We start from the raw sequence: 14376 nt of genomic DNA, 5'->3' as shown, positions 1-14376 counted from the left end.
GACCTAATAAGGATATGATTTTTATCAGCATACAAATGATTATATATTTCTAAGCATAAATGACAGTCTTAAATGATATACACTCACTCATACAAACAATCACGGATCATTTTTCATTTTTTTAATCCTGTAAGGAGACAAAAGAGATCCAGAGGAAATGTTTTAAGTGCACTGACGTCTGCTGCATCAGCACTAAGATTATTTCTAAATTATTGAACCTAAAATCTTCCAGATTTAAGACGAGGATTGTTTCAGAGGCTTAACTGGTGCAAACAGTCAAAACTCAACATATGATTGAATGATTTGTTAACATATATTTGATTATTATTTTTTTTAACCTTTTCCTCTATGACTTTACTTTGTTTTTACTCAGGCCAGAAACAAAAGTAGGCTAAATAAATATCTTTGACAGAGAAATTATTTTGAAGTAAGAAAGTTAAAAAAAACAAAAGAAAAAACCAAAATCACACCTTTGTTAAAAAAAAAATCGATTTAAAAAAGATTGCTATGGTTACTGCAGGATGCTGCCTATAAGTTTGCTTAGAGGCATGAAAAACAAAACAAACACCAAAGAACAAAAATGTCAGCTCTTTCAAACAATAAGGATTTTATTTCTTACAGTTTTACTGACAAAAAAATTGTATTTATATAATTTATTAGGCAAGAGAATTTAAACAAAAACAAAGTCAAGCAGTAAATAAATGTTGTAATGAATAAAAAAACTATTCTTCTTTTTCCACATATTAGATAAAACAGTAAAGAGTGGAGTGTGTCGTAACACATATTTAAAGTGTTGCAGTCACACGTTTCTAGGATCTAATCTAGCTCATTAACAAAACTGTCTCTTAATAATTTCACAGAGAGCACAGGCAGCAGAAAAACAAAACAACACAACCAAAGATTTTACAAAAACATCAGATGATGTCAGGAAACAGACCAGTTTGCTCTTGTTTAGTATAATACTGTATAGGGGAAATTATGAATGTATAGTTGTTATTAGGGCTGTCACAAATGATTATTTTTATAGTCGACTAGTCACTGATTATTTTTGCGATTAATCGACCAGTCAGATCGTGCATCCATTGGACGAAAAAACGTACAGCTTATTGCACCAGCATGCATCTGCTCTTATATAACTATCATTGGCTTACAGCTTGAACTGTTTAAGGTATGTGCTAACTGAAAATAAAGACAAGATGACAGTTTCTTAAACTTTTAATGAAATTTGCAGATGGTGGAGTTTAATAAACTCTGCCGTCTGCTCCTTGCTATCTAAAATATAACAGGACACTGGGGTAAATTCTACCATCTCACACTTCTGTTTAATCAGTTTTCTGTTTGACGTTTATTCAGCTGTGTGAAAACTATAACTTTAATCTCAGTCAAACTGATTTATTCAGGAAAAAATAAAACACTGAAAAAAGCCAAACAATAACATTTTTAAGTTATCTAAGTGACTTATATATCATGTTAAACCTGAGTGGCGAAAGACTGCAGGGGGTTTTAAAAAGGTGCGCCGAGAGTTTGCTGTTCTCACCGGTGTTCTGACAAACCATCTGTGAAGAGAAAATCCCAAGTGGAGAGCTGCCAAGTAAACAGAGACACAATGAGATAATTCAGTTAATCACATGTACATGGGTGAACATCTCGTAAGAGAGTCACACCGCACAGTTCTTTATTGTGGGTTATATAGGCATGTAGGTTACACGACGGGGCGGAGGCAGTCTCCGCCTGTTGCTTAGAATATAAAGTTTCTTAGAATATAAAGTTGTAATACAAAGAAATGCATATCTTGCTGGAACATTCTGTTCAGGGTGAGCTCTGTGAACTCTCAGTTCCTCCTTACACAGGAGCTTATCTTCTTTCGACACACTAACAAAAGGAAAAGGGTGAAGCATTCTGTTTATCAGGCTTTTTCTCTAAAGCTGGGTCAGCATTCAGCATTCTTAAAAGTACAAGTAGAAACATGTAATAGAATAAAATCTTCTTACATTCATTGTCGATGTCACACCCCTCCAGCGACGGAATCCACTTGGGGAGATTAGCCTTAATGTAGCCGACTGTATCGGAGCCCTCCGTCATTTCAGGTAAGCCAACAAGCCTGATGTTATTCCTGCGACCCCTGTCCTCCAGATCTGTGAGCTTTGTCGTGAGTAGGTCAAGTTGTTTCTTCAGATTGATAACCGATTGTCTGTCCTCACGTGCGGCGGCTTGCACTGAATCCACTCGGTCTTGAGTGCATTTAGCCATTGCAGCTACCCTGTGGCGTGTCCAGCGGGGTGGCCTGGGGGGGCACAGGCCACCCCCCCAACCAGACTGGCCACCCCAGGTGCCACCCCGAAGCTAAAACAATAAAATTCAATGAAATATCAAATGTACGATTATGTTTTCACAGTGAAGCTCAGATATCCGAGTGTAGGTGAATGCAGCATCGGCTTCTGCGCTATGAGCGTCATGTTAGCAAAGGTAGGAGAGCCAAGCATGAAAGACAGCGCCGCAGAAAACAGTTTTTCTGCGAAAGATTAACAGGTTAACATAGCTGGACTGGCCATCGAGCATACCGGGCATTTGCCCGGTGGGCTGATGACTTATTTATTTATTTTCTTTGTAACGAACAATGAGAGGTGGTGGATTGGCCAGATGCTGGCCGATGTGTAAAAATAACTCAGCGGCCAGCAGGTGGATGAGAGAAGGGGAGGCAGGAGGAGGAGAGACCCGAAGCGGCCGCCAGTCCGAGTGTCAGGTGAACTGAACTTCAGGTAAGAAGTTATGACCTGCAGCCTATCTGGGTCAGATATAAACCAAGTTTAGGTGGAGTTTATTTTCGTTGTGCTGATTTTTTTTTTTTTACCGTCAGTTACAATAACTCTACTGCGTACTAGCTAGCATGATGGAGTTTCTATACAGCTGGGTGGGTGCTATGATGTTACTGATAGTGAACTTTATTTTATTCATAAGGTTAGTTAGTAGAGTTGCCAACGGCTCCTTAAAATATGGAATGGTCCCTCATTCAGAGAAAATATTACGCGTTTGGTGTTGAGCTGAGAAGAGACGCAGTTTGTCCCGGACTTTAGCTATAATGAAAAAAGACACAAAGCTGGAGTTATTCCGCGTCTTTACGCTGCACAGCTGCCTCTTCTTCTCTCATTTTCTCCCCTCCCTCTCCTGTTCCTACTTCAATCATGAAACTGATCAATGATCAGCTGATCGGCTTTTCTCTCCTTTTTATCGCCCACTTTGCGCCAGAAAGAGGAAACCAGCGGATGTCGCGCTAAACAACAGCAGCACGTTTAAGCTTGATCAGCTGTTGTTAGAATTTATTTAATATTAATTTCTAGTATCAGCTGATGTTTGCTGGAGCCACAGCTGTAAAAGCTGCTGGTCATGATGGAAACATGAAGATGAAACCAGGAGATGTCCTTACTGAATCATCAACGCTGAACAGGTGATGGAGAAACAGGTTTACCTTTTAGGTGACATGGATGAGTTGAAGTTATGAACTGTTTCTGAGAGACAAATAACACCAGGATCCTTTTCTATGTAGCTGACAGCTGGTAACTGTGCAGGGGCGGGTCTAGCAAAGTTTTGCCAGGGGGGCAGGTAGGGCATTAACAGGGAAAGGGGGACACAAAGAAATACTTTTCTTTCTTATTCTCATTTAAAATATCTAGCTTTTATTAAATAATTATCTGAATCTTGTGAACAAAGTTTTTATCTGATGTAAAATGTATAGAAATCATACATATACCAACAAGACAGTGTACATCACTGTCACAACAGCGTTTGTTTTCATTCAAAGGCTTTATGGCTTTAATACCTGGTGGGCCGGTCTCTAGTCAAAATGCCCAATTTTTTGTCCCAGTCCAGCCCTGCGGGTTAATACTGGCAGTGTCACCATGCCAGCTGACTGTATTTCATCATCAGCCAGTGTTGTTCTTTATACATCAATATTACCAAAGTTTACCATAAGGCAGCATAGAAAGTACTTGCTTTCAGGTTTCATTCAAATGTTAGTCTTTTCAGTTGTTTCCCCACTTTTTTCCTGTTTCAAAATCAAACACCAGTTTGCAATAAGATTATCTTCTTTTTTTAATAGGCAGATAAAGTTTTGCATTGGCTAATTTGACAGTTGTATGTTAAAAATGTTCATATTTTAATATTCAAAAATGTTTTTGCCCAAAACACATGTGCACTATATGTCAGTAAAAATACTATGCAAATATTGCTGTCCTTGAATGCTGAGTAAACACTGACAGAGCACTGATTGTATCTCTTGTACTTTATTAACGCAGTATCTAAAAACTTTGCACCGTAGTGGTTAAAATCTCATTCTAATAAGAGTTAAAAGCTAATTCAGTTATTAGGTTTACAGGGTTATTGAATTATGGTTAACGGTTGGTAGATTTTTTTTTTAACATTATCTGCCAATTACATCTGCCACCCTTCTCCAAATCTGTGCCCCTACCTGGCCCCCCCAACAAAAATTTTCTAGACACGCCACTGCAGAAATGGAGGAGATAAAATGTTTTTTTGTTCATTCATTTTTTTATGACATTACTTTGATTAGTTGAGTATCTGAGGCTGAGACCACAGGACTGTAACAACATGATTGTTGGGCTTCATTTCTGTACTGAGCAGTCGTTTTAAGATTAGCTAATAAATAACAATTAGCAAATGTTGTTCATGAGTCTAAAATGATTGTAGGAGCCATATGAGTTGCTCTTTTTCTGTCTAAGTGGGTTGGTTTAAATGGACTCACTGTATTGGTGCACGGGTGTGGGGCGTGTCTCATGGGTGTGGTAGATAATAAATGTGGTTGCACTCACCTGTTCACTGCACCTGATGTTGATGATCAGAAAGGTAGGGTAAGCATGAGGCAAAACATTCTGTTGACCGCAGCTTGAGCGCAGCTTGAGCGCAGCTTGAATGATTTGATAGATTTTGACTGTAACTTGATGGTTTTTGTATAGTAATGCACTAATTGATGCCATAGGCCAAGTCGTAGTTTGGCATAGTAGTTAGAGCCATTCTTTGTGAGTTGCAGCTATTTGCTTCTGCAGCCTGTGCATTTGTGTAATTGTTAATCCCCTGTGCTGATTTGTATATTGGACGGTGCATGTGTAATAAAGGAGCAAATGTTACAGAAGTGTATTTTATGCGTTTATTGTTGCGCGTCATCTGTGTCCTCATGTTTAGCCTGCCGCGGCCGTAGGTTGGAGGAGCCGCAATAATGATCTCACTTTGGTAATGTAAATATAATATGGCCAATATTATATTTATTGTCAGATTATTATGATGTATTACAGCAGTCAGCTTGAATTCTGTTTCAAATACTGAGGTTCAGTAAAGAGTTGCAGTTATTTAAATTTCCTATCACCTTAAATTTTCACCGAAAGACAAGTATCTTTGACAGTGTATGTATAGATGTATTATATATAAGAGACAAACATTGTTTGTTTAATATGTTGGCATTATTACATTTGGCTCAATGCTTACAAATATGTGTAAAAAGAAAATGTACGAGCTGTGAAAACTGTTTCTGATAGAATGAAGAGTAGACTGATATATTAAATATTCCTTTATTGGGTGAGAAAATCAGACCATGTCATAACTGCTTTAAATCATACAGAATAGATGTCATAGCCTTACACAGGCTGAATTCTGGGTGAAACTTACCTCAGAATATATAAAGCACATAAACAATTACAGCAATATGATGCAAGAAACACAACAGTATTACTAATCCAAAATACCCAACGCTTCATAGAACTGAAACAAACATGGACATTTATTTTTAGGTCCATTCTGCTGCTTATACCCACATAGCAAGCAGGTCTGGCCCAGATCTGGTATCAAGCCGGCACTGCTGGCTGACTTCTGGCATGATATGTGCCAGGCCTGGTATAGATGGGACTGTCTATGTGATGGCATGTCATATCTGGCTCGATTGTGTACTTCGGTCATGTGGCCCAGGCTCATAGAAAACAGGTCTGGCCCAGATCTGGCATCAAGCTGGCATTTCTGACTGACTGGTGTCATGGCAGAGTGTATATCAGCCAGATGTGGGCCAGGTCTGGCAATGACGTCACTGTTTATGTTCCTATTTTAGTTGGAAGATCCAAGTGCCATGTTGATTTATTATACTGGTGAATATGGAGTGCTGTACAGAGCACTTTGAGTAATAAGGGGGAAAGAAAATGCGCTGTAAAAGAATCAGTTCATTCACTGTCTGAACAGAGGTTTGTCATGTTACTTTTGCACTATTTAAATTCCGGCACATGTTGTTATTACATGGCTTTATTAGGGTACACATTAGGCTGACATATTTGGCCAGAGCTGAAACTGTTCTGGGCCAGCACAGAGCCAGCAGTGTGTCTGCAACTGACCTCCTGCTGGCCCGTGACCACACACAACTTACACATGGCCCACATACAGCAATGATTGAGGGTCCTTTGGTGGCCCACATCAGGTTTTCCAGAGGTAGTCCACACATGGGCCAACACAGGACCAGCAGTGTGTCTGCAACTGGCCTTGTGCTGGCCTATGTGTGGGCCACATCTGGAAAACCAGATCTGGGCTCGCCAAAGGGCCGTCATTCTTTGCGGTATGTGGTATGTAGTAAATTGTGGTATGTAGTAAAATTGGTATGGCCCAGATCTGGCCTATACAGTGTGCTTACAAATGGCCCACATACCACAAAGAATGATGGCCCTTTGGTGGCCCAGATCACAGGACCACCAGTGTGTCTGCAACTGGCCTTGTGCTGGCCCATGTGTGGGCCGCCTCTGGCAAACCTGATCTGGGCCACCAAAGGGCCGTCATTCTTTGCGGTATGTGGGCCATTTGTAAGCACACTGTGTAGGCCAGATCTGGGCCATACCAATTTTACTATGTGGGTACCGACTTTTACTTACATGGCCATCTGTAAGTGGTGTGCAGCCACAGGCCAGTTGTAGACACACTGCTGGCCCTGTGCTGGCGCAGAACAGTTTCAGCTCTGGCCCCAGATGTCAGCCTAATGTGTACCTTAATTAAGCCATGTAATAACAACATGTGCTAGAACATGCAAAAGTAACATCACGAAACTCTGTTTGGACAGTGAATGGACTGATTCCTATATAGCACTTTTCTAGTCTCCTGGATTACTCAAAGTGCTCTATACAACATGCCATATTCACCAAACCACACACTTGAACTACACAAACTATATTCATACACATTCACACTTATGACATGTATGGGCAGAAATATGTGCCATCAGAAACTTGAAATTGAATAAGTTAAAATTGAATGTGAATTGCTTAGATTGAATCTGAATTGTAACTTGAATAAATGCTTTTGAAAACTGAATTTGAATTAGTCTAATTTGAAGTTGAATTTATGTTTTGAAAATGATCATCACTAAATTGAAATTGAATTTTATATATTGAAAATGAATTCATTTGGTTTGAAACTGCATTTTATCCTTAAAAAATTTAGCTCTCGAATAATTTCAGATTCACTTCTCACCATTCAGTTTCAGTTCTACAATTCAATTTCAGTTCCAAAATTCAGTTTTTTGGAACTTACATCTGGTTCCGGTTCAAGAGTAAACGAGCGCAGATTAATAGAACTACGTTTTACTAGCGGACCGAAAGTGTTACTGACGGGAATCTACAGCGTCTTGAGATGAATTAAGACTTCAGAAGTCATTCGTCATGTCGAATGACCAGCGGATAAACTCTCAGGTTGGTAATAAATGTATTACATGTATAAGAACAAGCGTGTTAACAATTGATAGTCTTACAGTAACTTTTATGCTTATTGTAGCTGTTAGCTAAAAATGCTAATTTAGCTTAATTTGCCCTGGATTTAGCTTTGACAAACAAATATGATCGACTGTTTCTAGTAGGATTCCAAAGTTGTCATCTTGTACCCTGTCAGAGCCCTGTATGCTTGCAGAGACCCCTACGGTAGGGAAACATGCAAAACAGTATCCAAACCTTTGTATTTTAGCTTTATTTATGTTACACAGCATCCCAACTCTTTAGCTAACTTCTGTGATAAGCTGCAGGATTCAAACACAAGTGTAACTTACATGTTCATATTCCACAATCAGAGAGAAAGAAAAAGAGTTTTAATGTTCTTCATTATTAAACATTCACACATAAATATTCAGTGCTTACTTTTGAAAGTTTACTCTTCGGCCACCTGCCATTAACCAAAAAAAAAAAAAAAAAAATTCCACACCCTCCACGACGCTAGTAAACCTAGGATATATGTGGCCACAAAGTCTACACCCTTCAAATTTGGGGAAATTAACTGCGCATTTGTCAGCCTCATTTGGAGTACACTTCGAATTGGGACACCCTTCGTCACGCCGCTCTGACTTGTTTGGTCTACAAATGCGCACTACGAAGCGTGCGGTTACTGAATTGGGACACAGCTTGGGCTCGGCCGCCGCTGTTCCGGGGTTACTGCTGTCAGAGTAACTGGAAGTGATGCCGGTCAATATTTGGTGTTTAAATAAGGTTTCTGTCTCTGACTCAGTCTGCTGCCACTTTGTTTTAGAGAGAAAAGGAGATTTCAGATTAACTGGTGTTCCTGCTACTGCAGCACTAAAGGACAGTATAGGTGTTGCCTGTTCATAATTTACAAAAGTTAATAAACTGTTGGCTAAATGTTCTTTTTGTCAGAGGTAAACAGAGGTGACAGGATAATATATTTAGGATTAAACATAATCAGCTCAATAGCTAAATGCTGCTTTAGCTCCCAGCAGCATCACATAATTTCATTGATTGATTGATCATACTTTATTCATCCCGAGGGGTGCCAGCCATGCCAGCGGCATAATTTCTTTTCTCTGCTAGCAGAGCAGCTAGCAGTTAGATTATTAACTCAAGCATGGTCCTGGACTTTGTTGCTGACATAAAGCTGCTCTCTGCAGCCATGTTTGACCTGCTGCTTTGTAGGACTACAGTAATGAAGGATTTGGAGGCTGAACATGGCACTGTGACACATTTTGTAGTCAACTGATGAAAGCTGTGTCTCAGATGGAGGGGATATTAGTCCATCAGACATGACCTCTGCAGCTCTCAGTTGATGTGTACATGAATGATTTGTGTTTCCTCTGCAGGTGAAGGTAGAAAGTATGTGTGAGCTGATGTGAATTGAGCAGCATGAATCAGTGTGAGGACAGAGAGGAGGGAGTCCCTCCCTCTAAAAGCACTCTGTGTGGGGAACATGAGAGCCAGACCAAAGCTCAGAGGTGAGATGACCATCTCTAACTGTCCATGACTCTTCTCCGTGTCACAGCTCAGCACTCACATCACTGCTCCATCATTATTCACAGGAACCGACCTGGACCTCCACCCAGCTCTGTGTCCTTACAGAGTGACAATTCTAAAGATGCTGCTATTAACTTTAAGTCAGGAATGTGTCCTCCTGCAGAGAGGTAATGTGTGTAAATGTTGTTTTGATTCAGTGTTTGTGAATAAATGTTCCATCGTGTTTAATGTCAGCACAGCTCTTTTTCACACACATTTCTATGTTCATATGTGAAGCAGTGTGTGTTGGAGTGTTTCCACAAACACAGCAGATAACAGTCTGTATATGTATAGTATATATTTGTAATGCATGAGATAGGAGCTTGGGGCGTCTGTATCCAGTAAGAGTCCCCTTACTGGATCTGCTAGATGATGTAAATGTAGCATTACGGACTATACATACAGCCACTATTACCGAGACTAACAAGCTGTTATACATGATATACACTATGGCAGCAGTGATCACAGAGATGGTTGGCTACAGGTTAAACAGCAACAAGGAGAAGGAGACTAGAGGCTAAGATCAAGGTTGCAACTATCAGAACTGCAGAAAAGTACCAATGTGTGTTTTCAGTGACAGGGGAACAATATGAGAACAGCACCACCAAGGCTGGAGATGGAGCAATACTAGAAGAGCATATGGGAGAAGGACGCAACCCATAACGGCAATGGCTTGATATTTCTCAAGCTTCTCGTCTTCCTTCTTACTGATGTTGCTGTCGTTCGGTATCCCTATATCTATCACTACGACCATCTTCTTCTGTCTACCACTGCTATGTCTGGTTGGTTAGCCATCACCATTTTCTGTCTTTATCTGGAAGTCCCACGGGATCTTAGCTCCATCATTCTCCACCACCCTTGGGGGCATCTCCCATTTTGACCTTGCGACTTTCAGGCCATATTCAGCACAGATGTTTCTGTATACTATGCTGGCCACTTGGTTATGGCATTCCATGTATGCCCTGCCTGCTAGCATCTTGTTCGGTCTACAAATGCGCACTACGAAGCGTGCGGTTACTGAATTGGGACACAGCTTGGGCTCGGCCGCCGTGTTCCGGGGTTACTGCTGTCAGAGTAACTGGAAGTGACGCCGGTCTGGAAGTCCAGCAGTTCATCTAAACAAAAGGCACTTAGCCTAAAACAGACATAGATATGTTTATCCTACCACAAAACAATAAGAGAAGGTACGACCTCTCCCATGCTCCCAGAATGTGGGTGTGAATGCCAGAGTGCTCTGGAATGCACACGAAGTCTTTGCAGACTCCTAAGGATCACACATCCTATCACTACACAATCGATTATACACCTCTAAGCATATATGGTTACATATTTCTAAGCATAAATGACAATCAACAATACAAATCTAACAATACTCCAGAGTTGGAGTATAATTTCTATCATAAATCATTTTGATCTCTGACAGCAAAACAACAAATACAGATGCAGCATGGAGGGCAGCAAAAGTGACTGAACACAGCTTTTAGAGGATAAATTCACATTTCAATAAACAAAGTGGCCTCATTTATATGTGTGTGTGTTGGTACAATGACACCAGTCCACCATGGTTCCTCCACAGAGTGGACCAGCAGAGCTCAGAGGTTCCCAGTGGTCATTCTGCCCAGCAGCATCAAACACAGCTGGACTGCATATTTATGGTCTGTACATGAACAACCACTACTGTTACATCTATTCTGTTCACAGTCATCTCCATGCTGCTCTTTGTAGACCAGTGGGTTGTCAGTGTGTCCAACATGGATCTGATGTTTGGCTCCATGATTTCAGTCTGATTGGCTCATTCATAAGTATTCTGTTCCAGCTGCTGGAGGACAACATCATCACTTTTGTGAAGAACGAGCTGAAGAAGATCCAGAAGGTTCTGAGCCCAGATTACCCAGAATGCTTAGAGAGTCAGAGGAGCAGCAGCACGGAGGCATTTCTGAAGATCACAGTGGACTTCCTGAGGAGAATAAAGCAGGAGAAGCTGGCTGACCGTCTGCAGAGCAGTAAGAAAATTTATCTAAAGATTTAAGATGTTGGATAAATTAGACACATGTGTGTTCAGTCAATTCTCAGTGAGACAGAAATTGTCATCAGCATTTTGTAAAATCTAATTGTTGAAGTTGTATTAATATTATTATTATTACTCAGAACTTCCAGCTGCTGTTTGTCAGCGTAACCTTAAATCTGCACTGAAGAAGACGTTCCAGTGTGTGTTTGAGGGGATCACTAAAGCAGGAAACCCAACCCTTCTGAATCAGATCTACACAGAGCTCTACATCACAGAGGGAGGGACTGCAGAGGTCAATGATGAACATGAGGTCAGACAGATTGAAACAGCATCCAGGAAACCAGACAGACCAGAAACAACAATCAGACAAGAAGACATCTTTAAAGCCTCACCTGGAAGAGATGAACCAATCAGAACAGTGCTGACAAAGGGAGTGGCTGGCATTGGGAAAACAGTCTTAACACAGAAATACACCCTGGACTGGGCTGAAGACAAAGCCAACCAGAACATCCAGTTCATATTTCCATTCACTTTCAGAGAGCTGAATGTGCTGAAAGAGGAAAAGTTCAGCTTGGTGGGACTTGTTCATCACTTCTTTACTGAAACCAAAGAAGCAGGAATCTGCAGCTTTGAAGACTTCCAGGTTGTGTTCATCTTTGATGGTCTGGATGAGTGTCGACTTCCTCTGGACTTCCACAAAACTACAATCCTAACTGACCCTAGAAAGTCCACCTCAGTGGATGTGCTCCTGATAAACCTCATCAGGGGGAAACTGCTTCCCTCTGCTCACCTCTGGATAACCACACGACCCGCAGCAGCCAATCAGATCCCTCCTGAGTGTGTTGACATGGTCACAGAGATTAGAGGGTTCTTTGACCCACAGAAGGAGGAGTACTTCAGGAAGAGATTCAGAGATTCAGAGCAGGCCAGCAGGATCATCTCCCACATCAAGACATCACGAAGCCTCCACATCATGTGCCACATCCCAGTCTTCTGCTGGATCACTGCTACAGTTCTGGAGGATGTGCTGGGAACCAGAGAGGGAGGACAGCTGCCCAAGACCCTCACTGAGATGTACATCCACTTCCTGGTGGTTCAGGCCAAAGTGAAGAAGGTCAAGTATGATGGAGGAGCTGAGACAGATCCACACTGGAGTCCAGAGAGCAGGAAGATGATTGAGTCTCTGGGAAAACTGGCTTTTGATCAGCTGCAGAAAGGAAACCTGATATTCTAGGAATCAGACCTGACAGAGTGTGGCATCGATATCAGCGCAGCCTCAGTGTACTCAGGAGTCTTCACACAGATCTTTAAAGAGGAGAGAGGACTGTACCAGGATAAGGTGTTCTGCTTCATCCATCTGAGTGTTCAGGAGTTTCTGGCTGCTCTTCATGTCCATCTGACCTTCATCAACTCTGGATACAATTGGCTGGAAGAACGTACAACTTACAAAAAGTCTAAATTGTTTAAAAAGAAAAACAACTTAAAGTCACTCTACCAGAGTGCTGTGAACAAGGCCTTACAGAGTCCAAATGGACACCTGGACTTGTTCCTCCGCTTCATTCTGGGTCTTTCACTGCAAACCAATCAGACTCTCCTACGAGGCCTGATGACACAGACAGGAAGTAGCTCACACACCAATCAGGAAGTAGTCCAGTACATCAAAGAGAAGCTCAGTGAGAATCTGTCAGCAGAGAAAAGCATCAATCTGTTCCACTGTCTGAATGAACTGAATGATCGTTCTCTAGTGGAGGAGATCCAACAGTCCCTGAGATCAGGAAGTCTCTCCACAGATAAACTGTCTCCTGCTCAGTGGTCAGCTCTGGTCTTCATCTTACTGTCATCAGAAAAAGATCTGGATGTGTTTGACCTGAAGAAATACTCTGCTTCAGAGGAGGCTCTTCTGAGGCTGCTTCCAGTGGTCAAAGCCTCCAAAAAGGCCCTGTAAGTAAATATGTGCTTATCACTTTAATTTTAAAATTCAATTGACAAATTATTGTTTTATGAGGTACATATTTCAAATATGGCAAAATCTTTACGTTAAATGTCATACAGCTGGAATTTTGTGTTTAATTTTAATACCTTTACTTTGTAAATATTTATCCTAGTTATCATAAAACAGGTGTGAAAAGCTAAAAGAAAAAAACAATAAAAAAAAGTAATGAGTGTTGGCACTGAAAATATATATAAGTATTATCATCATCATTTATTTATATAGCACTTTAAAAACACACCAAGACAAAAGTGCTTACAATACAAATATGCATATAGTAATAACCAGACATAGCAATAAAATTCATAAAAAAAATGTCAGTTACCCACAGAGTTAAAAGCCAAGGAATGAAAATAGGATTTTAATAAAGACTTAAAAACTGGCACTGATGTAGCCTGTCTAATATGGAGAGGAAGGTTATTCCAAAGCATCGGCGCTGCAACAGAAAACGCTCGGTCTCCTCTAAGGCTACGTCCACACGTACACGGGTATTTTTGAAAACGCAGATTTTTCTATGCGTTTGCACCTTTCGTCCACACGTAAATGGCGTTTTCGGTCACTGAAAACGGAGATTTTTAAAAACGCCTGCCAGGGTGGATATTTTCGAAAACTCCGTTTTTGCATTTACGTGTGGACGAGAAAAACGGAGAAAACGCAGCGGCAAAGGTGTGCGCCTTTTTGACGTCACACTGTGCGCCACGTTATTGTTTCGGTTAAATAAATTTCTACAATACTGTTACTGGTACTTTCTGCAGTGTTTGAATGCTTCCATATACACACACAGTTACTGTCCCTCCACACATACGACTCGGTTCTGCTTCTATGCCCCATCTTTGTTTACTATTTCCCACCGAGGCTTCTAGACTTCTGATTGGCCAACATTTCTACACGGTTATGAATATATCGCCACCTGTTGCTTTGGCATTTTCCTAGCAGCGTTTTCCTTCATTTCTGCGTTTACGTGTGGACGACATTACTTTTTAAAACGAAAACGGAAAATCTCCGTTTTCAAAGATACCCGTGTACGTGTGGACGTAGCCTAAGTTTCAGCCGTGACTTTGGGACCGAAAGCA

At 41.0% G+C, this 14376-nt stretch overlaps 2 protein-coding genes across 2 annotated transcripts in view; one reads left to right on the top strand and one right to left on the bottom strand.

The window, feature by feature from the left end:
• Positions 1 to 2250, bottom strand: part of LOC134623980 (peroxidasin homolog) — a 122738-nt gene extending 120488 nt beyond the window's left edge. Inside the window, exon 1 of the mRNA XM_063468977.1 lies at positions 1992 to 2250. Coding sequence (XP_063325047.1) covers positions 1992 to 2250 — 259 coding nt within the window. The remainder of the gene's footprint in view (positions 1 to 1991) is intronic.
• Positions 2251 to 8883: 6633 nt separating this feature from the next.
• Positions 8884 to 12631, top strand: LOC134623979 (protein NLRC3-like). The gene is made up of 4 exons (XM_065470240.1): positions 8884 to 8947; positions 9116 to 9121; positions 11210 to 11308; positions 11454 to 12631. The coding sequence occupies exons 1-4, from the start codon at positions 8884 to 8886 to the stop codon at positions 12545 to 12547; spliced, it is 1263 nt and encodes a 420-aa protein (XP_065326312.1). The 3' UTR covers positions 12548 to 12631.
• The last annotated feature ends 1745 nt before the right edge of the window (positions 12632 to 14376 follow it).

The sequence above is a fragment of the Pelmatolapia mariae genome, linkage group LG3_W, assembly GCF_036321145.2.
Source record: "Pelmatolapia mariae isolate MD_Pm_ZW linkage group LG3_W, Pm_UMD_F_2, whole genome shotgun sequence".
Lineage (NCBI taxonomy): Eukaryota > Metazoa > Chordata > Actinopteri > Cichliformes > Cichlidae > Pelmatolapia > Pelmatolapia mariae.
Note: the sequence above shows the minus strand (reverse complement) of the source record. Positions and strands in the feature narration are given on the sequence as shown.

Bases quoted from the DNA above. Each gene is read 5' to 3' on its own strand.
- LOC134623979 (XM_065470240.1), top strand. From the start codon at position 8,884: ATGGTCCTGGACTTTGTTGCTGACATAAAGCTGCTCTCTGCAGCCATG. The intron at 11,309-11,453 runs GTAAGAAAATTT...ATTATTACTCAG, and splicing joins GGCTGACCGTCTGCAGAGCA to AACTTCCAGCTGCTGTTTGT.